This window comes from Marmota marmota, unplaced genomic scaffold (assembly GCF_001458135.2).
Source record: "Marmota marmota marmota unplaced genomic scaffold, marMar, whole genome shotgun sequence".
Taxonomy (NCBI): Eukaryota; Metazoa; Chordata; class Mammalia; order Rodentia; family Sciuridae; genus Marmota; species Marmota marmota.
The window spans coordinates 6,761,346-6,788,530 of NW_026000206.1; the positions used below are offsets into that span (position 1 = coordinate 6,761,346).

Genomic DNA, 27,185 nt, shown 5'->3' on the forward strand with positions numbered 1-27,185 from the left:
GGGCTCTGGGGCCGGCCCGAGGGCTGGTGACCCAGCGGCCCTAGCCCCCGGCTAGCTCCTTTGCCTCTGATGGGCCCCTGCCCTCGGCGTCCCGGGTCCAGCAAACCTGTCGCACCCGGTCCCCCGCATGTCAGGAGTCGCCTGGTGGAAACTGAGTGCCTGCCCCGCCCTGAGTCAGGCTTCCATACTTAGAGGGGCCCCGGGGTCGGGAAGCAGTCGAGAGACCAGGCTTTTAGTCTGGGGTGAGAGGCACTGAGCTCCACCCGGCAGTCTTAACAGGTTGTCGTGAGGTACCACGAGTGAAACCACGGCTGTCACTGTTCAAACTTGCTAGACACGATTGTGTGTTTTCTTCACTCCTGTGGAAAATGGATAATGTAAACAAAAAATGTTAAATGCAGGTCTGTTTGCATTTCCTTGAAGTTGCATGTTTAGTTCCTTGTTGAATGTTCCAAGACCGCGGAACTAGTCCCAGTGAAATAGGGAAGTGACAGGCCCTGGTATGAGTGATCCGGAATGCTTAGGTTTTGTAGCCCACAGCGGGAGCAGAGCCTGTTTCAGTGAATTTATTTTGTGAATTGCCCTTTAATGTCATGGGCCTTTGGTTTGAAATTCTTCGTGAAAACTAGATAATTTTTCTCTTACAGGAGGTGTTTAATTTGCCCACCAAATTTGAGGATTGTTTTAAGTGATGTTAACATGAATGATTCAAATTCATTAAAGTGTGTGGGGTTTTTGTGGTTGTCATTACAAAGCAAAATGATACCTCTCAGGATGAACTGGATTTAGCTTGACGTCAGCAGTCTTACCTTCCATTAATAAAAACTAATTTCACAAGTGGTTCCATTTGTAAATTGAATGGAATTAAGTTACTGTACTGTTTCATCAATTCAATGCTGGTAGAGATTAACGATAGGAATATATACAACATAAGGTTTTTCCTTTTGTACACTGGCCTCTGGTACTGTAGCCAACTATTTAATAATGTAATGCAGTTCAATATGAATGTGATTTGTAGTACTCCTACTGACATAGACTATTAAAAATGGGTTCAGTGATGGATTCAAGTTTATTGTAAGAATAAGCAGCTATCTGTTGAAAAATGGAGTTTTGGGTTGGGGATGTAGCTCAGTTGGCAGAGTGCTTGCTTAGCATGCACAAGACCCTGGGTTCAATCCCCAGCACCACCAAAAAGGAAAATGGAGTTTTTCTATAAAGTGTGGTAAGATGGTCATTATGCTTAAACCATTATTAGTTTGATTTAGGAGCTGTTACCTTAATATCTACTCTGTGCCAGGCATGGTGCTAGACTTCATGGAAATTTTCACCAGTACTAGTTGTGTTTTATATGGCCATGCCTGTTTATATTAGCCTTGCCACCATTATGTATGTGGAATGCTTGAAAGTAATTTAGCTTTTAAAGTTGAAATAAAAGAGAGTTTACTTTCAAAATGCATACTTGTTTATCCAGGCAAGAAATTAATTTAAAACTATACATTACTCTGTAGAGCTAGGGTTAGCAAATTTTTTACCATAAAGTGCTAAATAGTGAAAAAAAATAGTAATTTTTTAAATATTTGAGAGCCATATGTTTTTTGTAGCAACTACTCATCTCTGCTGTTACAGGGAGAAAATGGCCATAGGAGTAAATAAATGAGGATGACTGTGTTGCAATAAAGCTTTGTAGACACTGAAATTAGGGGTGTACCCTAATTTCAGTGTCTACAAAGGGGAGGGAGGGTGTACCAGGGATTGAACTCTGGGGCATTCAGCCACTGAGCCACATCCCCAGCCCTATTTTGTATTTTCTTTAGAGACAGGTTCTCACTGAGTTGCTTAGCACCTCGCTTTTTGCTGAGGCTTTCAACTCTCTATCCTCCTGCCTCAGCCTCCTGAGTCTCTGGGATTATAGGCATGTGCCACCATGTCCGGCAAGAATTTCATGTAACATCATATAACAGTTCATGAACATCATTCCTATTTTTATTTTTCCAATTATTTAAAAATTTACAAACCATATTTATCTTGCAGTATATTAACAGATATTGGGGTGGATTTATCTCCCACTGTAGTTTGTCTGTTCCTACCATAAAATAATAATGAGATAGTCCAGACCAGTCACACTTGACTTTAGAACATTTTGATGTCACTATTAATTTATGTAACTGTTTCTTATACTGAGGACCATTATCATTGCCAGAAAAAAGAGCAGGACTCCAAGACCAGACATGGTGGCACATGCATGTAATCCCAGCTATCTGGGGGACTGAGGCAGAAGGATCACAAATTTGAGGCCAGGCTGCGCAGCTTAGTGAGACTGTCTCAAAATGAAAAGAGTTGAAAGTATGGTTCAGTGATAAAACACCCTTTGATTCAACCCCAAATACCATCAAAACAAAACAAAAAGGCAAAACAGCAAGTTAAATTTGAATTTCAGATAAACAAGAAGTAAATTTTATGTAATACTTAGATTACCTGTATTCTAAACATTATTTGCTATTTATCTGAAATTCAAATTTAACTGGATGTCCTATATCTTTTTTGCTAAATTTGGGAGCCCAGGACTGTAGAAATCTAGGAATCTAGCTGTGTTCTTAAAGTATGAAGTTTTAGGGAAGATTAAGTTGATTTTTTTTTCACTTCAATTAAAATTTTTTTTTTGCTTGTTACAAGGTGAAGCTTTTTGTAGTGGGAACTCAAAATTGAAAGACTTCATAGGGTAAGGCAAGCTTATTTAGTTGGTGTTTCTCAAACTGATAGTCGTGGACATGGGTCTGAGAGGATTTTTTTTTTTTTTTTTTTAATAAAGAAATCCAGTTATCACTCAAATTTCAGAAATGCTCTGGGGGCCGGAGTTGTAGCTCAGTGGTAGAGCACTTGCCTAGCATGTATGAGGCCCTGGGTTCGATTCTCAGTACTGCATTTAAATAGATGAATAAAATAAAGATCCATCAACATCTAAAAAAGCTATTTAAAAAAAAATAAAGAAATGCTCTATATGTGATAATTTGGGATTTTAGAATATCCCCCTCCCCAAATCAAATAAAAAGTAAGTCTGTAAAACATCTCTTTCCTCTCATTCCCACAGAGTTGCACTTCCTGCTGGAAAAAAACTAGGAAGCCTCTGCAATTGATTTCATGGATCAATCTAGAATTGAAGAGAATATAGTACAAGGATACATTGATTCAACTAGTTTTTGTTGAGCACTTACTAGTTGTTAGGCATTGTAATGTGGTGATTTAGCAGTAAACAAGCACAAAATACTTGCTCTTATGGAGCTTATATTTTTAACAGGGAACGGCATTTATTTATTTCTATAAATATCTAATATGGCAGAAGATTTCTTTCTTTTTTTTTTTTTTTCATCCTGGATGGAACATGCTAAGTAAGCATTCTACCACTGAGCTACAGCCCCAGCTCAGATAGTGAGAAAAAGCATGCAGGGTAAAGGGGACAGATGCTGTTTCCCTTGTGTGTTTGGACAAAGCATATCTGATGAGATGCCATTTGGGTAAAGACCTGAATGAAGGAAGGGGGGAAGCCATGGCAGTATCTGGGGAGAGAGATGCCAGGACAGCTGATCAGTTCTTCCTTTCTATGGGAAGTTATTCTGAGATGTAAGGTGTATCTTCTCCAACTGTGCTTGTTCTTGTGCAACAAGTACTAGGACAGTAGTAATCCAGTTCAGTTGTGGTGATGGGCATTCTCCAAATATATACATAAATTATGCACTTATTTTAAAAACTCTTTCATGTGAATTGTATGAGTTTATTTACTGAAATTTTAATTTCTTATGCCAGCCTATTTAAGCGCACTTAATTTCCATTATATGAACTCTCCCCCAACCTCCCTCAGTTCCCCCTGCCACTGGGGATGGAACCCAGGGGTTCTGTACTATTGAGCTACACCCCCAACCTTTTTAAAATTTACTTTGAATAGGGTCTTACTATAGTTGCCTAGGCTGACCTCGAACTTGCAATCCTCCTGCCTCAATCTCCTGAGTAGCTAGGAGTACAGGTATTCACTACTGCGCTCAGCTTGTATTAACTTATTTGTCTTTTAATCATTAGCAAGGGTTTTAAAGCAATGTAGTAAATTTTATGATGTTTCAAGAAAACAACCTTTAGATAGTTCCGCTTCCTAAGCTTTTCTGACATTGTTTGTGAGACTTAGTAGTAGGATTTAGGTGATAAATTCCCCCCCAAAAAAAATAACAGAGAAGATTTCAGGGATTAAAATTAGATTTTATCTTGTTATGAATCCTTTGTTCATATAATCCCATAAATATATATACTTTGATTGCTCTAGTCTACTCATTGGTTTATAACTAGTAGTTTACATGGCAAGCTTATTTGAATTATTGATGAAATTATTATAAAATTATATATCCTAAATTCCTAATTTTAGTAAAAAAATCAGTATTTAGCCTGTGACTGTTTTCTTTTGTCTCTTTTAGGAAGGATTTCTGCTGGGCGAGGTAAGACAAGAGGAAACCTTTAGCATCAGTGACTCACAAATCAGCAACACAGAATTTCTGCAAGTAATCGGTAAGTAAATTTATCACTGACCTTAGAAATATCCTACTGTTGTTTTGTTCTTTGGCTCTTAAAAACTGATTTTAATCTCAAATATTAAAAGAATACATAAAAAAATAAAAGTATTAGCCTTAGTGGTATATTTTATGTTACTGTAAGCTTACAGTGTATAACTTAAGTGTAGGTTTCCTATAGAACTATCTTTACTCACCAACTGATCTTTTACTGAATCATTATGTGACCTCTTGATAGTCTCTTCAAAATCACAGTGAACCTCAAGTTTGTCCTTTAGGCTCTCCCCATTGCCAGTGTCACCTCATATTATAACGAATGGATGTGTTATGTTGATCCTTCCTAAGAGGATCTGACTTTCACACTTGTTTACAAGAGATGTTTGCTCCATTTGCACAGTCTTCTGAGGGACACAAGAGTCCCTTTTGGGGAAGGTTGCTGGGGAAGAGGAGGGAGTGTTAACAAATGCACCCACTCTCCTCAAATCAGTTTCCTTTTGATAGATAGAAATTGTGGTCCTTTCAAATATACTTCGAGCAGATCATTAAGCAGCACATCCTTATACACAGAGCAAAGCAAGGGGTACCTTCATTTTCAGCAGACACTTAATAAAGAACTTCCATGTGTGAGGCTTGTGCTAGGCACAGAAAGGAATACCCAGATTCAGCCCTGCCTTCCAGAACTGTGGGGAGTACACAGAAGTACCTGACAGTGCAAGATAAACTCTGTAAGACACAAAACCCCATAAGTGTCTGAAGTTGAGAGAAAAACTGCTAGTGGGGAAATCATTAAGGACATCTTGAAGGAGGTGAAGTTAGGGCCAGTGGGCTGTACCTTTAGGGGAGCCCAGCAAGGAAGAATAAAACACACATGACATCTGACCTGTTTCTGTGTGACTAAAACAGGATATTTGAAGATGAGTGATTTGTGGTTTGAAATACTACTGGTGGGCTACGTCACATTGGGACCAAATCATCAGTTTTAGATCTGTTCTGATAGCCTTCTAGTGCATGGATTGTGAGGCAAGAGTGAGGATTGAGCTGGGGTTAGAAATGGGGAAAACCAAGTGCCTGAACTGACTCTAAGTCACAATTGTAAAATGCCACTCACCACAACACTGCCCTGCTAAGAAAATACTTGTTATATGTACAGAGTATAGTCAATCTTTCATTGAGGGATTTTGTTTTTGTTTTTCTTAATTCTTTAAAATTCTAAAACAGAATTTTGTTTTATAGACCATCTACGTAGTGATTTATTATTTCCATATGGGTTTTCAAAATTAATCTGGAAAATGAAAGTTAAATTGCCAGATATAGTTAACTAACAGCAAAATCACATTCCTGATGAATAGTCTAGTTATTTATTTATTTATATTAATTTTTTTAGTTGTTGATAGACCTTCATTTTACCTATTTATACGTGGTGCTGAGAATCAAACCCAGTGCCCCACACATGCCAGGCAAGTGTGCTACTACTGAGCCTCAGCCCTAGCCCCTCTAGCTATTTATTTTTAAAGAAACAAAATGGTAATTAAAGATTTTCCATCCAAATAATTAAAATTCTATGTAGGATAATATTCTCATACTTTGGGGCTGGGGGTGTGGCTCAAGCGGTATCGTGCTCGCCTGGCATGCGTGTGGCCCGGGTTTGATCCTCAGCACCACATACAAACAAAGATGTGTCCACCAAAAACTAAAAAAAATATAAATGTTAAAAAATTTAAAAAAAAAATTGATACTTTGTAAACTTTCTGGTTCTTCGTCTTCTTTTTTTTTTTTTTAACTTTCACTTTATTTATTTTTATGTGATGCTGAGGATCAAACCCAGTGCTTCACACGTGCTAGGCAAGCAGTCTACCACTGAGCCACAACCCCAGCCCAACTTTCTGGTTCTTGACCAACTTCCCTGGTATCATAGAGAGAAATACCCATCAGTAAAGCGTTTCAGTTAATAAAGTGCCAAGACAACCATTTTTTAGCTGTATAATATTTAATTATTAGCTATATTCAGTTTATTGATTAAAACAATTCTAGATCTCATGGACAGATTGTTTGCTAATATATTAAATGTATTGTTACTATTTTGATGTTTTTCTTCTAAAAATAAATAAATATTTGAAAATGTAAACCAAGGATGCTAGAAAACCTGTTTGAAAGTTCAAACATGAGGGTGAGTGTCATGGTACTATTCCCTACTAGGATCAGGATATTTTCTAGTATAGATGGCCTTCCAGGATAAGGTGTTTTAAGTAAAATAAATTGGTCAGATTTGTTGCTTATTGAAAATGTCTAAATCCAATTACAGGCACCTTTTACCTTACCCTTTGCAATAAGGAGGATTTTATATAGAATATCACATTTTGAACATAGAATGACTGCATCTCATTTTGAATACATACTCATTTAAGAAGTTGTACTAATTCATTTCAATCAGAGCTGTTTACCATAGGAATGGTAGGGAGGAGGCAGGAACAGAAAAATGTCCTCAGGTAGTGAGGATAGCTATTAGCAAAACTCATCAACAGTAATAGAAGGGGGAAGATGAGGAAGTGTTCAACTCAGCAACCAGGAAGAAAAACAAGAATAATGTAGCACCTAGTGAGAAGTTTTAACAGGATCTTCATGGTACAGGAAGAGTCATCTCCTGTGTGGATTTGCTGTTGAGGTATGGAAAACTGGAAGTCCCAAGCAAAGCTGCCCAGCCTTTGCCTGCTTTCCAAGGTCCACCTGTCACTTAACATGTCCCCTAACTTTGTTTCATTCTATAGCTTTGTGGAGTTTGAGATCAACACCCTGTTTTTTCCCCATGAAGTGCTTAGTGTTACACAAAATCTTAAGAAAGCTTTAATTTCCTGCAGCAAATACCACATGGTATCTATCTAGAGCTAGGCAAGCACTCTACCACTGAGCTGTCCCTAGCCTTGGAGCGTGTGTTTCTAATCTGAGTTGTAAATTATGAAGGAAACTGCTGGGGCGGCTTGACAGGAGTGTGCATTCAGAGTTCAGAACTTACTCGAGGGATTTTATTAAACAAAATCTTCTTTCTTTAAAGCAGAAGATAGGTTTTTCTTTTCCATGAACTCTAAGTAAGATTTTTGCTACAAATGTTCTGCATCTCTAACGGTATCTCTGAAATAAACTACAGTGGTGTGCTGGATCAGTTAGTGATGGAACAGGTTAAATACTTCTAGATGAGGTTTTCTTATTTGCATCACTATATCAACACCATAGGTAAACAAATTAATTACCTTCTTTCCTGTGGAAGTTTTGCATTTATGCATGAGTTTTGGCAGCATTAACTCAAGTACAGAAACTACTTGTTTTTAAGGCCTTAAAGGCTGTAGTTTCATTTGTAGTCAGGTAAAGTTGCTCCCTAAACTGAGGCTGTGGCTTCTTAAACAGCAGATGATTAATTGTCTAAGAGCATATGATAGAATTGAATGGTCAGTGAGTCTCACAATCTTAGGAAACCCAGCTCCTAAGCCCCCTGAGGAGCTTGGAGAAATGTTCACTCTGCTGACTCATAGCAGCTTTTTAGAAGTTGTTAGAATCTGCCTTATAAATGACCATCACTCTCAGCAATGACTGCTTTGAAAGGGTTAATAGACTTCCAGAATTCCTTCCCCTTCAAAACACCTGGCCCAAGTTGTCATGAGTTGTTTGTTGATTATTAATGGTAGAATGATTAAGGCCCTTCTCTCCCTAAGCTGTCCTCAAAGCTTTTATCTAATTTGATTAAATGCTTCCAGTCAGTGGTTACTTTTTCCTGTGATTCTTTGTTTAAATAGGTAAGATTGAATAAGGCACACAATAGCTGTGAGTTCCTGAATAAGAGCTTTCAGATGTGTGCTCATCATATGCGGACAAAGGAAAACAGAACTTTCATTCTCCAGTCTACTTTGTTTGAGAATGTGTCTCTGGGTATAACTGCTCAGAAGCCACACTGCCTTCCCTAGTATATACACAGCACCTGTTTGTGAGAGGAAGACTGTCTTTTTATTGTCTGAGATTTTTTAGTTTAAAAAATCCTGAGCTATTTGATAGCTGCCTGTGTCTTACATGATCAACTGAAATGTATTCCTCTTTCTGATTACAGAAATCCATAACCATCAGCCTTGTTCAAAACTTTTTAGGTAAGCCATGTCCTCCTTTTTTTTTTTTTTTTTTAATTTCAATTTTAGTATTTTGGGTACCAGGGATTGAACCCAGGGGTGCTTAACCACTAAGTCATATCCCCAACCCTTTTTATTTTTGACACAGTGTCTCACTAAGTTGCTCAGATTGGCCTTGAACTTGTGATCTTGCCTCAGCCTACAGAGTTGCTGGAATTACAAGTGGTACCCACCTAGTGGCCACATCCTTCTTTAAGAAGAGTTTAGCACTCATTAAAAGGATTGATTAAAAACAAGTGAATGAGCTGAGAGAAATTAAAAATGTTCAGTGGTCAACTTAAAAATCTAAGGAAAGGAGCTGGACACAATGGCATGCACTGGAGTCCTGGCTACTTTGAAGCTGAGATAGGAAAATTGCTTCAGCCTAGGGGTTTAGAACAAACCTGGGCAACATAGCAAGACCCATCTCAAAAAAAAGATCAAGGAGGGCTGGGATTATGGCTCAGTGGCAGAGCACTTGCCTAGCACGTGTGAGGCACTGAGTTCGATCCTCAGCACCATATAAAAATAAATAAAGGTATTGTGTCTATCTACAATTTTAAAAAAAGGGAAAGGAAACATAAAACTTTCTTTTTCTGTTCATTTAAGTTAATATATTGCCAGTTCCATATTGTAACCAACTAAAGGACAAAAATAGAAAAAAATGGGAAGAGAAACAATCAAAACAGAGAAAGCAAACAGCAGTGAGCTATATGGAGGAAAAGGATGAGAAAGAGGAAGTCCAGTATTATCCATACATTGGATTTCTCCGACACCACTACCCAGGCCTCTGTCTTCTTTCTCAGCCCAAACCCTTCCACCTGATGGCTGGTATGATCTCAGCTTTGGGTTTCTCTAAATTTCCTGAGTCCTGATTCCCGCTTCCCAGAAGCCAGGCCAGTGCTTCTTCCATTTGCTCATATGGAATGCAGTGAGCACCTCCGTTTTCTATCTCTAGGGCCCTTCTTTATGGTGATTGCTATATGTGTTCCCTGCAGCTTTCACCCTGACCACACCCTGCATCCCTTATATCCAAGCACCTCAGGGGCCTTGTATCATGTTCACCCCACACATATATACCCCTACCCATGGATTGTTTCAGAGTATTATCAGCATGCAAGGTGACTACCTACAAAGAAAACCTCAAAGTAGCCAAGAACCTCACCTCTTTTAGATTCACCCATATTGTAAAAGAAGTGTAGGGAGCTAGATGAACAACCATGGGTTCATTGAAAAAAAAAAAAAAAGCAAATGAAATCATTCAGGCCCAGCCCATATGTTGCCTCTCTCTGGCCTGTGGAAGTATCTGATCTGGGCCTGTCAGAGCTTTTTTTGGTACCAGGAATTATACTCAGGGGTGCTTTCCACTAAGCTACATGTCCAGCCCTTTTTATTTCTTATTTTGAAAAGAGAGTCTCACTAAGTTGCTGAGGCTGGCCTCAAACTTGCAATCCTTCTGCCTCCCAAGTCATTGGGATAACAGATGTATGCCACTCTGTGCAGTTTCTGCCTCACCTTTCTGAGAAATTCTTTAAAACACTCTAAGCAAAGTAAAACCAGAACAAGGATTTGACTGAGTTTAATTCAGAGATTCATCATTTTTTATTTATTTTTTTATGTGGTGCTGAGAATGGAACCCAGTACCTCATACATACGAGGCAAGCGTTCTGCCACTGAGCCACAATCCCAGCCCCAAGATTCATCATTCTTAAAGCTGAAAGAAACCATAGAAATCATCAGTCTTTTTCAAACTCTTTGTCTTGTTAAAAAAAAAAAAAGAGTTAGAGACCAGATAGGCTGTAACTTGTCCCAGATCCTACAATGAGAAACAAAACTGGGGCTGGAGCTGCTGTTTTCTGATTCCTGAGTCAGTGTTTTTCCCATATCTTGAACTTCTTCCTGTCTTTATGGCTTGGGAGGAGGACGATGGTGTGCAGAGACCCATGAGCAGAAATAGAAAAGGCCGGCACATCAGTACACCTGGGTTGCTCACCACAGGAAACTGGTCATGTTGGTCTTTTTTTTTTTTTTAGTTATAGGTGGACATAGTACCTTTATTTTATTTATTTATTTTTATATGGTACTGAGGATGGAACCCAGTGCCTCTTCCGTGCTAGGCAAGTGCTGTACCACTGACCTACAACCCCAGGCCCACATTGGTCATTTTGGAAGGGAGCACATTGACACTACCCAGGTGTGGCTTCAAATTCCAGCCCTTCCATCTACTAGCTCTGTGATTGGAGCAAATCAGTCAACTTCACTCTCTTTATCTACAAAAATGGGAATAAAGTTTGTTGAATTATTGAGCTGAACTCATATCTCCCGGCACTGAAGCAGGAATGATGAGAAATGAAATGAGAAAACATGTGGCTTTGTGACGTGAAGCATTCAGCCAGTGTTCAGTTCCCATCTTCATGTCTCAGCAAATGAAGTATTCTTATCTTTTTTTTCCATAAATAATTGATACTTAGAAAAGAAGAAAAGATGCCACAGCCATTTGAAACCTCATGTTTTATACTGACTTGCTTTCGGCACCTCCCACATGTGGAAGTGATATCTTTAGAATGTAGCAAACTCTTGAGTAGTCTTTGATATAAAAAATACTATGTATTAGGGAAGTATTTAGACAGATTATCACTCTTTGTATACCTTTGAAGGCAAGGAATTATATATTTATTAGAGTTAGGTGCCCCATAGACATCTGTAGCTAAGCACGTTCATGTCATGGTATTATGGAATTTTAATAATTTTTTTTCTTCTTTTAAAAAAATAGTTTTTATGACTACGCAAGCAAAGTTAATGAAGAGAGTTTGGACAGGATTCTTAAAGATCGGAGAAAGGTATGTTCTATTTGTTGCCCAGTCTGATATGGGAATAGTTCTTTATCTTAACACCTAAACTTAAAAACAAACAAAATGCAACAGTGAAGAGTCAACACTGATATGAGAGTTCTGTCACCTTAAGCAGATTCTAAAGGTAATTTGTGATTATGGATGTAAAACAATGGTTACAGTATATTGATAGAAGAAAATTCAGTGTTTATAGTATGATTCCATTAGGTAAAAATCAGAAATAAAAAGTGAACTATAATCTGGAAAGTTAAGAATAGTTCAGTTGATCTAGCCATGTGTGGTGGCACATGCCTGTAATCCCAGCGGCTCGGGATGCTTAGGCAGAAGGATCTGGAGTTCAAAGCCAGCCTCAGAAACTTAGTGAGGCCCTAAGTAACATAATAAAACCCTGTCTCTAAAATTATTTTTAAAAGGGCTGGGGATGTGGCTCAGTGGTTAGGCTCCCCTGGGTTCAATTCCCCAGTACCAAAAGCAAAATAACAAAGAGTAGTTCAATTGACTCTGGTGATTCATTCTTTCTATTGTATAATTTAACAAATAATTTGGCAAATACTTAATACAGTCTTGTAATCAGAAAAACTATTTTTAAAAAATGTAAATTGCAATCAAACATCTTTGGATATGTTTAAATTTGAGCACAGATGTTTTTCCAAAAGTCATGTATTTATTATTTCCATCAACATACACATGTGCTGTTCTGGTTGTATATGGTAAGCAAGTCTGAATAAAACTGAAAATGAACCAGATTTACTGCTGCAGTATTGTCTGATGAGTTTTTTGCTTTGAGATATTTCAGAAAAAACAGATTGGTTATTAAACAATTAGAGGGGGAAAAAAGTACCAGTGGAAACCCTTAGCTTGTCAAACAGAGAGCAAAATGCCTTTTTTATGGGGCTGGAGGGAGGTACTGGGGGTGGAATCCAGGACCTTGCATAGGCCAGGCAAGCACTGAGGTGCACCAACCAACAATATGCTTTTGTTGAAGGGTTTCAGGAGTAAGTGCAGTTATATCACATCAGCAGCCTAGTGCCACTGCTGGGTACATTCTATACCATGTAAAGGAAGAAAGAAAAGCAGGGAAAAATAAAAGAAAGAATAGGAAACTTGGAAAGATATAGGTCTGAGGACAGGAAAAATGGCAGGAGGTGCACACTCCTGGTGGTCCAACCACGCTGCCTGCCCAGCTAGCAAAGGGTATTAGAGCAGCCTCGGGCCTCTCTCATTTTCAGTGGTATGCCCAGGGGCATACATTCTGGAATCTCCCAGCAGTTCATCTCTCAGATGCCACTTTACTTCCTCTTTCATTTTTATATGGTAGATTGTGAGCCTTTATTATGCTTTCTAAAATTAAAATTTTTTCCATAGAAATTCTTATTGGAGTTTTAAGTAGTTTAAAAATTTTTAAGTGATAAAAAGGACTAAAGAAATTGAATAGGAAATTCACAAAAGAAAAAAATCTACAGACAGCCAAGAAGTCAGTGAAAAGATGTTCCACTTCAGTCAGCAAACACAGATTGAACCAGGTGAGATGCCATTTTTTGCCCATCAGATTGGCAGGAGAGTAAAAGGAATGATAATGGCCAGTACTGAAAAGGTGAGGGACATGGGGAAGCAGCAGCTGGTAAATGTAAGTTGACATGATGGGAGGACGATTTTATGATAACAGTTTTAACTATACAGTCCCGACTCTAGAAATCTGCCCCCACCCCACCCCACAAAAAATTAGTGTATCTGAGCACAAAGATGGAAAGTGCTGTCATTTTTAAACAGTTTAACTCTGTTCTGGGTCACATTCTATGCACTCTTCATGTATTGACACACTTCATCCTTGCAGCAGCTCTGTAAAGCGGATTTTACACTTGAGACAAACGGGGTTAAGTGATTTTGTTGTTAATGGTGGAGCCAAGGTGTAAACCAGACAGTCTCTTCTCTTGGTCTGGGGTACAGGATGTTTGTTGCTTCAATGGTGAATAGTGAGGATTTTTTTTTTTTATAATTTTATTTTTTTTGTTGTAGTTGGACACAATACCTTTGTTTTACTTATTATTTTTATGTGGTGCTGAGGATTGAACCCAGGGCTTCGCCACAATCCCAGCCCCAAATAGTGAGGATTTTAAAAGCAACCTGAACATATACCAGTTTGGAATGATTAAGTCAGTTATGTTGGTACCTCCTCATTATGGGATTCAAAGCAGCCATTAAAAAGAATAAGGGAGAGTCTTTTTGTTTTTGTTTTGTGGTACTAGAGATCAAACCCAAAATCTGTTCATGCTACGCAAGCACTCTACTGTTAAGGTATATCCCCATCTTTTTTCACTTTATTTTGAGACAGAGTCTCCCTAAATTGCTTAGGATGGTCTTGAGTTTATACTCTTGCCTCAGCCTTGTGAATTATGGGTATTGCAAGTATTCACCATCACACTCAGCTATGAGGGAGGTTTTCATTTAATGACACAGAATGATCTCTAAGTTATGTCAAGTGAAAAAATGTGATTTGTTTATTTTTGGGGTGATTTTTATTTTTGTTTTGGAGCTGCAGATTAAACCCAGGGCCTTGTGCATGCTAAGCATGTGCTTTACATCCTAGCTCCAGGAAAAAGCTATAATACAATTTGAGCCCATTTTATATAAAAACAAAAGTCTAAGGTGAGAGTTCAAACACAGAGAAAAAGATCTGGGAGAAAGTCAGCCAAACTTAGAAAAGGGTAGAGATGCCTCTAATGAAGAGAAACTTTGGTTTTTTTTTTAATGATCTTATATTTTATAATTGAAAATAAATTGGAAAAAAGAAAAGGACTCCTCTGTTTAATCTTTTCAGTAAAGGAAGTTACACACTTCAAATTAATTTAGGGATTTTTGAAATAGGATTTGCTAAAGCAGGGGGAGTGGCACACATCTGTAATTCCATCAATTCAGGAAGCTGAGGCAAAACATTCGGAAGTTCAAGGCCAGCCTAAGCAATATGGCAAGACCCTGTCTTAAAATTTATAAAATAAGGTCAGGTGCAGTGGCACACTCCTGTAATCCCAGCAGCTTGGGGAGGCTGAGACAGGATGGGTCTTGAGTTCATAGCCAGTTGCAGAGCACTTGCATGTGTGAGGCACTGGGTTCGATCCATAGCACCACATAAAAAAAAAAAAAAAAATTAAGGCATGCTGTCCAAGTACAACTACAAAAAAATAAAAATAATAAAAAAAAAAAAAGCCAGCCTCAGCAATAGCCAGACACTAAGTAACTCAGTGAGACCCCGTCTCTAATAAAATACAAAAATGGGGCTGGGGATGTGGCTCAGTGATTGAGTGCCCCTGAATTCAATCCCTGGTAACACCCCCGCCCCCGAAATTTACAAAATAAATGAATAAAATAGGATTTGCTGGTTTGAGACACAGTAGACCATTCGTTGGTTATTGTAATTGACTGCTTTTCCTGGAACCAAGAGTTAAAGTTGAAAGTTGATCTGCTTTATTTTTATTTTATTTTATGGAACTTTGTGCTAAAATAAATGTTTTCTTTGCAAAATATATGTTTGTTGCATTCCTTACATTACTTGGAAATTATGTTCTGTTTTTCATGAAATTTGTTGAGAGCAGGAACTGTGTTTTATTTCATTGTATTTCCTGTGCTACTTGTAGAACTCTACAAGGAATGGGTTTTTTGTTTGTTGGCAGGGGATTGAACCCAGGGCCTTGTGCTTGCTAGGCAAGTACTCTACCAACTGAGCTATATCCCCCACTTCTAGAAGGATTTTTTTTTTCAAAAATTCAAATTTCTAGCTCAAAAGCAGTAATGATGTATAATATTTAGATGACAGAAAAACCTTTACAGTTGATTCTAATTTGGATTATTTTTCCCCCAGAAAAGGCACTGAGTTATACTTTTACCTCAAAAGGGTGGTGTACTACCTCCTAAGGTGCATTTAGAATGTTGGGGTTGAGATAGAAGTGAATATTGTTGACATTAAGATATCCCAGTAGGGATAGTATAGTCAGGGGCTGATTTGCTATTTTGTCAGAGTCCATATTGTGTTTGTGAAGTTTCCATGGGCTTTCAGGTTTAGGCGAAGGCTAAACGGCAAGGGAGAAGGAGGACTTCTATCTTCCCAAAGCATCAACTCTGAAATCAATAACAAGAAGCATAACAGCCATCCTAATATCCTTAATGACCCACATGGCACAAGCTAAAGCCAGTAAATGTGCCTTTTATTGAGGTAGTTGCTTTGGCTCCAGAAAATGTAAGTGAATGTCAAAAAGAAAGAAGAAAGTCTGTGTGGAAAAGCGATTATGAAGCATCAGCCGAGATGAAATGTAAGGAGAGAGAGCTGTGATTCTTCACCATCATCTAAGAGGTGCTTTTTAACACAATGACCTAGTTTCTCAGTAATCTTGCAACTAGTTTGTCTGTTAGCTCTAAGAGGTAGAATTGTAAATACCAATAGTACAAATTAATTTGGCAGCTCATTCTTCATTGATCAGAATGTCAGGAGAATCAATCAGTTTAAAACTTTTGGCAAATGTCAGATCAATTGGTTACTATCAGTCAACAACTGACATAAAGTTCCTGCTTCTTAGAAAATACAAACAAATAAAAACAGTGAGAATCAGCATCACTGAAAAGCACTATTACTTATCCTATAGTCGCTTGCAAGGTTCTGTTTATCAGTGAGTATTTTGTGAAAATAGCCAGTGTGCTGAATGCCGCTAGTCTTTGCAGGGGGACAGAGGCAATATGAGTCATGCCCCAGTCCTGCAGAGGAGTTAGTTCCAACAGTTAATACAGAGGATTGAGTGTTGGAATGAAGTGTACCATATTCTCGTACATTGATAGCTCTAGCCAACAGATAGGTTTCTATACACTTTTTCTTGAATAGAAAACTACTTTTACCTTTTTCATCATGTTAACTAACTCAGAATTTGAATCTCTGTTTTGCACAACAGGAGACAGGCAGCCAAGTTCCACACCATTACGGTCACTCAGTTGTATGACTTTGGAGAAAACAATTCTTAGAGTTTACCTGGAAAGAAAGGAAGATTTGGCACAGGAATTCAGCAATAATTAGTTTACTTTCTTTATATGAACACGGTGCCAGAATATGATTTAAATTTACTATTAATTTAATATGACACTAATGGTTTTAAACTACCTTACTACTACTTTTTTTTAACCAGGGATTGAACCCAGAGTGCTTACCCACTGAGCCAGATTCCCAGCCCTTTTTTATATTTTATTTAGAGATAGGGTCTCGCTGCGTCAGCCTCCTAAGCCTCTGGGATTATAGGTGTGCGCCACCATGCCCAGCCTCTACCTTACTTTTGTGTTTGTGTGGGTGAGGAGTACCAGGAATTGAACTCAGGGGTGCTGGACCATTGAGCCACATCCCCAACCCTATTTTGTATTCTATTTAGAGACAGGGTCTCACTGAGTTGCATAGCACCTCATTTTTACTAAGACTGGCTTTGAACCCGTGATCCTCCTGCCTCAGACTCCCAAGCTGCTGGGATTACATGCGTCCTTGCTTAAAACACAATGTTTAGTCAGTTTATTTCAAAGCACAAAGCTTTATGAAGATGGTTGTTCTAATAAAGGATTAAGTTGTTTCTACAACAGAGATTTTCAAATGTCAGTATGCAAAAGAAAAACTCAAGGAACTTCTCTGAAATTCAGAATCCTGGCTGTATCCTAAGAGGCTGATTCTGCAGATTTGGGTGGGCCCAGGAATCTACATGTTGACATGCTCTCAGATGTCTCTAGAGTCTGTCTTCTGGGTATTCAGAAGGTCACATCCTGAGACATATTCTTCTGAGAGTTTAATTCATGTAGCTGGTTTAGTTATGTTATAGTTAAAGCTGATAAAGGTAAACTTTTAAAATAGGTTTTGGGGTATAATTGGCATACAGAAAACATCACATCTGTAGAGTATATGTTTGGTCAGTCTGATATGTGTACACACCCATGAAGCTATCACCTTAATTTAATAGTGAAATACCCATCACCTTTACAAGTTTTCTCATGCCCTTTTCTAATTTTTCTTTCTTACCTCTGGCCACCTCCAACCTTGTCAACCACCAAACTACTTTATGTCACTGTGAATTAGTTTTCATTTTCTGGAATTTTATATAATAGACTTTTTTGCTGAGTATAGTGGTGCATACCAGTAATCTCAGCTCTTTGGGAGGCTGAGGCAGAAGGATTACAACTTCCAGGTCAGCCTCAGCAATTTAGTGAAACTCTGTTTTGAAATAAAAAGGATTGAGGGTGTAGCTCATTGGTAAAATACCCCTAGATTCAATCCCTAATGCCAAAATAAATTAATAAAAATAATTTTTAAAAACTGATTCATATACTTACTTTGGACCTAGCTTTTTTCACTCAGGGTAATTAATTTGGGATTCATCCATGTTGTAGGTGCCAGTAGTTTGTTCCTTTTTATTATTAAGATATTCTACAAATTGTAGTATATCCAATATTATTATTAATATTGTGAATATACCACAATTTGTTTATCTTTTCACTTGTCGATGGACAATTGGGTTGTTTTGAGTTTGGGACCATCACACATAAATGTTTGAACATTTGTGTACAAGCCACAAATTATATATGGAATATAAAATTAAATCTGTAAGATTTCATGTAACTTTTAATACATTCTTTTGTTTTTTTTTTCCAGAAAGTTATTGGGTGGTACAGATTCCGGCGAAACACACAGCAGCAGATGTCATACAGAGAACAGGTTATCCATAAACAGCTTACCCGCATCCTTGGTGTGCCTGACCTCGTCTTTCTTCTCTTTAGCTTCATCTCCACTGCCAACAATTCCACTCATGCTTTAGAATATGTTCTCTTCAGACCAAATCGCAGGTAAAGAACATTTTCCCACCAGCTTTACATAAAGAGAAAGATGTTGACACAATAATTGAGATTGATGACTTTGAAAATGTGCTTTATAGTGCATATTACAGCATTTTTAAAGAAAAGTTTTTATTATTCTTGTTAACTAGTTCTCCTTGTAGTTAAAGAAGTTTGTTTTCCGTGTTAGTTATTCCTGTAAGTTAAAGTGGTTTGGGATCAGTAAACATTAGCAAGACATGTTTATCATGCATAAATTCTTACAGAAGTAAAAATAAATCATCATTTGCTTCTCCATAATCCATTATGTTAAAATGCAGTTTTATTGCTTCAAGTAATTTTAGAACATAGACTTCAAAGACAAAATTGTAAAATTGATCCACCTACTGGTTAATGAGGGTTTTGCATTGTGAACTTGTTAAAGTGAGAAAAACATATAATTATATGATCATGTTTGCCTGTAAATTGCAGAAAGCTCTCTCTCTGGAAAGTCCCTTATAGTAGAGTAAGTTAAATTGAGATCAGTGAAAATAATCATTCATTGTGAAATAACTATTTGCAAGATTTCCCTAATTATTTCATAGGTATCTCTTTAGCACTTTTCAGTTGATATGGGGATGCAGAAGGTATATAAGATATGACCTCTGCCCTCAAGGAGTTTGTAGTTGAGTTTCTACATTAAGGGAAGAGAAAAATTGCTAATTCATGCCTCCTTGAGTTGTCCATAGAAGTAGGTGCCCCTGACACCTTCCATTAGTTTACCAATGTCAGAGACTAAGAATCCTATTGCCAAGCCCCAATCTTGTTATATGTATTTTGTTTATATGATGCTAGGGATAGGACCCAGGGCCTTGTACATGCTAGGCAAGCACTCTACCACTGAGCTATGTCCTCTGCTCCGAAAGCCCATTCTTGAAATGGCTCTTTTAAATCTAGGCAAGGTGGCTCATACTTGTAGTCTTAGCACTTGGGAAACTCAGTCAGGAGGATCATTTGAGCCTGTGAGTTTGAGATTAGCCTGGGCAACACAGCAAGAGCTGTCTCAAAAAATAAGAGTGTACTTTTAACACTTTCTTTTTTTTTTTTTCCTCAATTTTCCCCATAGGTATAATCAAAGAATATCACTTGCTATTCCCAATCTAGGCAATACTAGCCAACAAGAGTACAAAGTGTCTTCAGTGCCAAATACTTCTCAGAGTTATGCCAAAGTTATTAAAGAACATGGGTAAGTTGAAAGATAAAATGAGAGGTTTTTTCCTGTTGTTTTATCAACAGTAATTCTTTTATTAATAATTTAAAAAAAAGTGTAGAGAACTATAAAACCAAGTTTGTTATGACTGAAATTGAAGAATGCAGAAAAGTAATTCTCTAGGCCACCACCACCATTTATCAAAAGTTTATTCTTATTGAAAAGATAGTTTACTGGGCTGGGGATATAACTCAGTTGGTAGAGTGCTTGCCTCACATGCACAAGGCCCTGGGTTCATCCCCAGCACCACATATAGACAGACAGACAGACAGACACACACACACACACACACACATATCAACATAGTGGATAGTCCCAAATGTCTTTATAAATTTTGCTTATACCCTCCTCTTGTGAGCAAACTATGCCACTAACATAGACCAAACAAATTTATATCTTCCAACAATGTCAGAAATATTGAATAATAATAAATTCACAAGTAATACCACGTTAAAAAAAAAGTTTACTGTATTTTTAAAAAAATCATTTGTGACAATTTTTTTAATGATTGATACAAAAGTTTGGATAGGGTATGTGTATTTCTCAGGTTCTAAATGCTAACCATGGGAAGGTGGGGAGGGAAAGGAGAGATACATACATGTATGACTATGTAACAACACATCGAACTATCATATATAATTATAATGCACAATTAAAATATATATTTTTTAAATGTGTGCATGTGTGTATATGTATACAAACATTTTTAAAAATAAAACCTAAATGTTTTCACTGAAAAATGTATAGCTTTTATTATATTTAGTTTTGCTATTGTGTTCTTTTTATTTTTCTTCTGTAGTTCTAGTAGTATGGGCATTGTCACAGCATTTTAATTAATAAATTATGCTAGGGGCTGGGGTTGTGGCTCAGTGGTAGAGCACTTGCCTAGCTGGGTTCAATATCCAGCACCATATTAAAAAAGAAAAGAAAAGAAAAATTATTTAAAAAAAAAATTATGGTAGAAATGCCTTTCAGATTCATGGCAGTTTTAGTTACTTTGTGGCATATCTCTTCTCTTTTCTAGTACTGACTTTTTTGACAAGGATGGAGTGATGAAAGACATCAGGGCCATTTATCAGGTTTATAATGCACTTCAGGAGAAAGTACAGGTAACTGATGGATTTACAAGTTTCATCTTATTTTTACTGCTCAAATGCTTTTTAATTGTATATTAATTTTTCATTATGTTCTAATTGACAAATGAATTATGGTTCATAAGTGAGAATGTGCTTTCCTAAAATAATATCCCATCTGTAGAGTGGTTCCTCCCACCACTATCCACAACCTGCGTCACTCATGTGCCTGACCTGGAGACACTCAAGTACATTATCAATACTTCTGTTTTAAATCTTTGTGACCCCATTTGTAATCCTGGGTTGGTTGGTTTTGATACCGGGGTTGAACCCAGGGGTGCTCTATGTCTGAGCTACATCTCCAGCCCTTTCCATCTTTATTTTGAGTCAGGGTCTTGCTAAGTTTCCCAGACTGACCTTAAACATGTGATCTCATGCTTCAGACTCCCAAGTCACTTTGATTACAGGTGAGCACCAGCACAGCTGGCTATAATAGTGTTTTTTTCCTAGGAAAATATATCCCAAGTTTAAAGAAGTTTGCTAAGAACACAGCCTTCTCCATCACTTAAGCTCTAAGTAGAGACAACATCAGAAGCTACCAACACAGCTTTCCTTCCTTGGTTCTAGTCCACTCACTGCTCCCCGTTGCTCTATCTGGTAGGAGGATCACAGTGGAGCCTGTCATTCCTACTTCTTTTTTTTTTTTTTTTTTCAAGGGTGGGGTCCTCCCCCCCCTTTTTTTTAAGAGAGAGGGGGAGAGAAAGAGAATTTTTTTAATATTTATTTTTTAGTTTTCGGCAGACACAACATCTTTGTTTTGTATGTGGTGCTTAGGATCAAACCTGGGCCGCACGCATGCCAGGCGAGCGTGCTACTGCTTGAGCCACATCCCCAGCCCTCCTTCCTACTTCTTCATGCCACAAATATTTGTGGAATTATCCCAACTGAGCTAGGTGCTAGTGGTACTTTCCCACATTCTTTCCATCGTCCCTAATGTGTTCTTAAGAGTAGTTTGCTCTAAAATCCTAATCACAAAAGAACCTTTGGACTTGCCTTGAGGACCAGAAGGGAAGTGGAAAGTTGAAAAAGCTCTCCTAGGCCTAGAGAAAGCCCAGTTTTAAGAAGAAGCCTCCAAGGAATAGAGAGGGACAGAGGCAGCATCTGAAGGAGTGGAGAGCATAGTGAGAGCAGCCTGGGCAGAGAGTGTGGAGCCTCTTTCAGCCTCTCTGCTCACTGCCCCTTGCACTGAGGGAACACTGTGCATACTTACTCATGGCAGGCCTACTTTCTAGAAGTCTCTGGTATTTCTGCTATGGAAGGAATGTGCAGTGGAAAACAGCTTTTGTCCTGAATCCATGACCATGCCCTTTTCAGACTATCAGCACTGGCCAGAGGACTTCAAAAAGCTGTTACCCATTTCCTTGTTAATGGAGGAAGGCCAGCTCTGCAAACACTGATAGCTCCCAATATTCTGATTATTAATGGTGAAATATATAGACACAGCCTCAAATATTAAACCTTGACTTGGAAACTTACTTTTTCCAGCTTTCCCTCATTATAATTATTTTCTGTTAAATAAATCTGTCTTATCTGATTCTTGATTATTGGTTATAAATAAAAGTTTAAAGCATCTCATTCTGTCTTATCTTTTGTTCTTCCTTTGTACATTAGACTGGTACCAAAAATTTTCATTTTAATAAAAATGATTAATCAAGGGAAAATATTGTATTTTTCCCATGTTATTCATATTTTTCAAGAATGGTCTTCAAATTAGTAAATAAGTACAACATTCATCTTTTGGGCCTTCACAGTCTTGTTCTGCATACTTGTTTGCTTCCTAATGACCTGGGCTCTTCCTAAGGTTGTAACAAGGCTGAATTTATGGACAGCCTCTTGCTGGGTTTGAAGTTAACCTTTCTCTTGTGACTTTCTCAGGCAGTGTGTGCAGATGTAGAAAAGAGTGAGCGAGTTGTTGAATCTTGTCAGGCAGAAGTGAACAAATTAAGAAGACAAATCACTCAGAGGAAGAATGAAAAGGAACAAGAAAGAAGTAAGTTCTTGTTAATTTTACCATTCAGGGGCTGGGGTTATGGCTCAGCAGTAGAGCACTCGCCTTGCAGGTGTTCAGTCCTCAGCACCACATATAAATAAATAAAATAAAGTTATAAAAACAAATTTTTACCATTCAATATCAGGAAAATGTGTTGTTTTAAATATGGGTTATGCATTCAGTGATGTGAGTCCTACACTCAGCAGGCTGCACATCAGATCAGTGCATTGGAGGAGGGCATTCCCTTCTCATCAGATTTTCTGGAGGGAAGTGCTCTTTTTCACAGCATCTGGCTCAAGTCTCAGAAACTGGAAGAAAAAGACCAAGGATGGTCATGTGTGAACAAATGTGCACCAGTGTGATCTAGTACAGGGACTGTGATGGTGTTATTCAATTAACCTTGGCATCCTGCAGGTAGGGATAGCATCTTGAACTCATTATAGCCACATAAAAGCGTACCTAAAATTTTGTGACACAGTATTTGATTCAGAGGGTCATTGTCAGCATTTTTGGTAACTGTGGATGAGTGGACACCTTAAAGCTAAGGAACCAGTGGGTAGAATGAAAGTTAGGCTCAAGAATCTGATCATGGCAGCATGGTACTATGATATCACCAGATTTAATGTTCATACATAAAATTTATAAAGTATGGTATCAAGTATAAAAGAGCATAAGTATAAAATTTATAAAATATGGTATCGAGTATAAAACAGTATCAAGTGTAAAAGAGATAAGTCTGTGGCTAAACTTTTTAATTTAGTAAAAAAATATGTAAACCAATTAAAATGTAATACGTATTTCCAGAAAAGGATATCTGATACATTCTTTCTCTTAAATTTTTCTAGAAATAATCAGAAATGCAGGCAGGTATTTAGAGGAGATAAATCAATATCAAAATAGTTGAATAAATTATGGTATATTATATATATACAGATATGATAGATATAGATATATAAATATATAGATATATAGTACCTTATAGCTATATGCAGCTAAAATTTGTCAAGTTATTAGAAAACTAAAAATTTTAAAGATTACATATAGATGTTGGATTATTATGCAGCTATTGAAGTGAATTTGGGTTAATATCCAATATATAATATATAATCTTATTTCTTTTATTTATGTGTGTGTGGTACATTTTTTTGCTTTGTTTTGTTTTGGGTTATTTTGGTAGTTCTGGGGATGAACCCAGGGACCAACACATTAGGCAAGCATTCTACCACTGAGCTACTCCCCCAGGCTCTAAAAAAATTTTTTTTTTTTTTAATATTTCTTAGTTGTAAATGGACCTTTATTTTACTTACTTATATGCAGTGCTGAGAATCAAACGAACCCTGTGCCTCACACATGCTAGGCAAGTGCTCCACCACTGAGCCACAACCCCAGCCCCCTCTAAAAAATTTTGAAAGACCTTGTAGGTGGATAGATGTGGGCCATTTTTGAGCATTCCTAAAACTGGTAAAACTGTGGTTCAGGACCTGGAAAACCAGCCACCTAAACTTAGGACTTTTAAACTTGTAAGATGAAGGAGTTTTGTAAGTGCATTGTTCCAAGTAACTGTATAAAAATATGGTATTTGAAATGAGACTATCAAGAAAAAGTCCCATGTTTATGTGACCTGGAAAAAGCAGTGAAAATGGTTTAGGTTTCTTCCTTTAGTCCCAACGTTTTGAACACAGTGAGCAACGAGTGGCCGAAACAGCACAGGATCTGGAGTGAAAGCCTGTGCTCTATGTCTCAGAGACCCACTGCAGTCAGATTTGTCAGCCTTTGTGGAGACAATGATGCTAAAGAGAGGATGACCCTTCAGATTGTTTTGGGGCATAACTGAGTTAATGTATAGAGAAGTATCATATAAGTTATAACATTATGCAGTTGAAAAATAGTGGTAACAATCTATTTTGCTGCTTCACTGCTATTTTCCAGAATATTCAGGCTGACAGTGTAATGCCTTGATGAAAAGCTGTGAAAATAATAGAAAGTATTAGAATGTTCTTCCTATTTTTACCCAGGGCTGCAGCAGGCAATGTTCAGCAGACAGATGCCATCTGAGAGTGTGGAGCCTGCGTTCAATCCTCGGATGCCCTCTTCTGGGTTTGCAGCTGAAGGTAGAAGTGCACTTGCAGATGTGGAGCCCTCTGATCCTCCTCCCCCATATTCTGATTTTCACCCAAACAATCAAGAGAGTACTCTGAGCCATTCACACATGGAAAGGAGTGTCTTTATGCCTCGACCTCAAGCCGTGGGGTCTTCTAATTATGCTTCCACCAGTGCCGGACTGAAGTACCCTGGAAGTGGCGCAGACCTTCTTCCTTCCCAAAGAGCAACTGGAGACAGTGGTGAGGAATCAGATGACAGTGATTATGAAAATTTGATTGACCCTACAGAACCCTCTAATAGTGAATACTCATATTCGAAGGATTCACGACCCATGACACATCCCAATGAGGATCCCAGGAACACTCAGACCTCCCAGATTTAACTAAACAAAAGAAACTCTCCACTTAGCACTGTTTTTCTTAATTGCTTATTGAGAGTTTGTTGAGGACTTCATCTGGGCGGAGAATGGCCTTCCCAGATGGTGTGGATCACTAGAGGAGAGTCCTCGAATGCAGAACTTGTAGGAGCCTCTGCTGGTGGTCCTCGCCTTTGATGCAGTGCACAGGTTTCATGACAGAATCACTAAGATAATCAAATTGTCCTAATTCTGGTGCGATTCATGGATGTACTGGTAAATTTAGGCAAAGCGAAACTTATCAGTATAGTTTCTGTTCTTTAAATTGGAAATTAGAGACTAAGCACAATTTAGTCTATAAATGTTCTAATAAATCAAAAACTTACCTCTTGCACTATCATGCCTTGAAATTTACTTTTTCAAAGGGAAACAAGTTTAGCAGCAGCAGCCTTCAAAGAACTTCTTTCTATGATGAGCCAAATTCATCTTTGCCAGAAAAGAAATTTTGATAATTCCAAGAAGCCTGATTGGAACAAATCACATATACCTTCTCTTGTCTGCATGACTTTGTGAGATTGAAAGAGAAGGCTTTGTTTCAACTTTTTTCTACTAGCCTGATATGTATTGTCACTTAAAATGGTTGCCTTTAAAAAAAAAAATAAGTAGAAATACTAATTACCAGTAAGTAATCATCCAAATAAGTATGTCATAAAATAAGTACTTTTTTTTTTTTTTTGGTGGGTGACAGTGACTGCTGTGTTGCACTAGCACATTATGGTCTCTGTTCTGGAGTCTTAGAAGAAGTGGATAACAGCAGTGGATAACAAAAAGGAGTTGGGTACCAGACCTGAGTTTTATGACTAACAGATTCCAGACACAGTGGATTTAGCTGAGTTCATATGTAAGAGATATAACTCATTTAACTCTTCTGACAAATCCTAGTGTTAGTTTTATTTGTGCAGGAAAAACATTTAATTAACTGGGAATCTTGGTAAATAAAGATTCGTTTTAAATCTGAATAACATACTTTTTTTTAAATTGCCATTTGGGGGATAATTGTGGAGTGTGTAGAAAAACTCTGTTGGGATGCACTTATATTTTTATTTAATTACTGCCTGTTTTCTAGTTTTGCCCAAAATGTGTGAAACCACTAAGACATTCATGAGTTATGTTGGGCGCCTGGTTTGGAAATGGCAGGACCCACTGTTTATGAGGACTTTAGCCCATGAAGTTAATACTGGGAGCTAAACTGCCTTTACCTTGGACTAGTTAAAACCTGTAAGAATAAGGAAATTGTTAAAGAGGCTTAAATTCCATTCCAAGAGCACAGTTTCATTTTATAAGGTAGGTGTTTACTCACTGAGCTCCGGTTCTCAAACTAAATTAGACAATAGAATATGGACTTTAAAATGAAATGCTGAAACTGCCATTCTTTGGATGTGCACTCTGTGGGGTCTGTATTTTAACTGCTGTCCTGGTCTTGCTGGCCTTATGCCACTGCCATTTGATTTGGAATGTTGCAGATCATTTTATCTGCAAATGCGTTCCTGTTTTTATCAGCTACCTACTAGCGGCTTCAGCACCAGTATGAATTTCATTTTTATTTTCAAGTGCCATTGCCATCTCCTCTGTTCAGATTTTGACATTCAGGAAAATACTTTTATTTTTTATGCCATACTGAAATCTACATTGTATATCTGACAAAGCAGTTAAATGTGACAATAAAAACTTATTTAATCATGGTGCCATTGTTTCAATGTCTGTCTCAGCACCCAGCAAGGTCTTGCCTCAGTAGACTCATTCTGGCATTTCATGGTAGATAGTAGGGTTGTTTCTTTTATTTTATTTATTTTTTTTCTTTTTTTGGTAGATGGACATGATACCTTTATTTTATTTATTTAGTATTTTTATGCAATGCTGGGGATTTAACCCAGTGCCTCATGTGTGCTAGGCAAGCACTCT

The 27,185-nt window shown here is 37.7% G+C and overlaps 1 protein-coding gene and 1 non-coding gene across 3 annotated transcripts; both read left to right on the forward strand.

Annotated features, from left to right (window-relative positions):
• Nucleotides 1-380: 380 nt before the first annotated feature.
• Nucleotides 381-26,965, forward strand: Abraxas2 (abraxas 2, BRISC complex subunit). 2 transcript variants are annotated; one of them, XM_048791362.1, is made up of 9 exons: nucleotides 381-401; nucleotides 4,458-4,548; nucleotides 8,644-8,680; nucleotides 11,472-11,538; nucleotides 18,215-18,405; nucleotides 19,499-19,618; nucleotides 20,667-20,751; nucleotides 22,651-22,765; nucleotides 24,781-26,965. In XM_048791362.1, exons 1-9 carry the CDS (start codon nucleotides 396-398, stop codon nucleotides 25,248-25,250), a joined length of 1,182 nt encoding a protein of 393 aa, XP_048647319.1. In that variant the 5' UTR covers nucleotides 381-395; the 3' UTR covers nucleotides 25,251-26,965. The 2 variants fall into 2 exon arrangements, with proteins under 2 accessions (XP_048647319.1, XP_048647320.1); XM_048791363.1 differs by lacking the exon at nucleotides 19,499-19,618.
• Nucleotides 1,118-1,190, forward strand: Trnaa-agc. The gene has a single exon. It is a non-coding gene; the product is annotated as a tRNA-Ala (tRNA).
• Nucleotides 26,966-27,185: the final 220 nt, after the last annotated feature.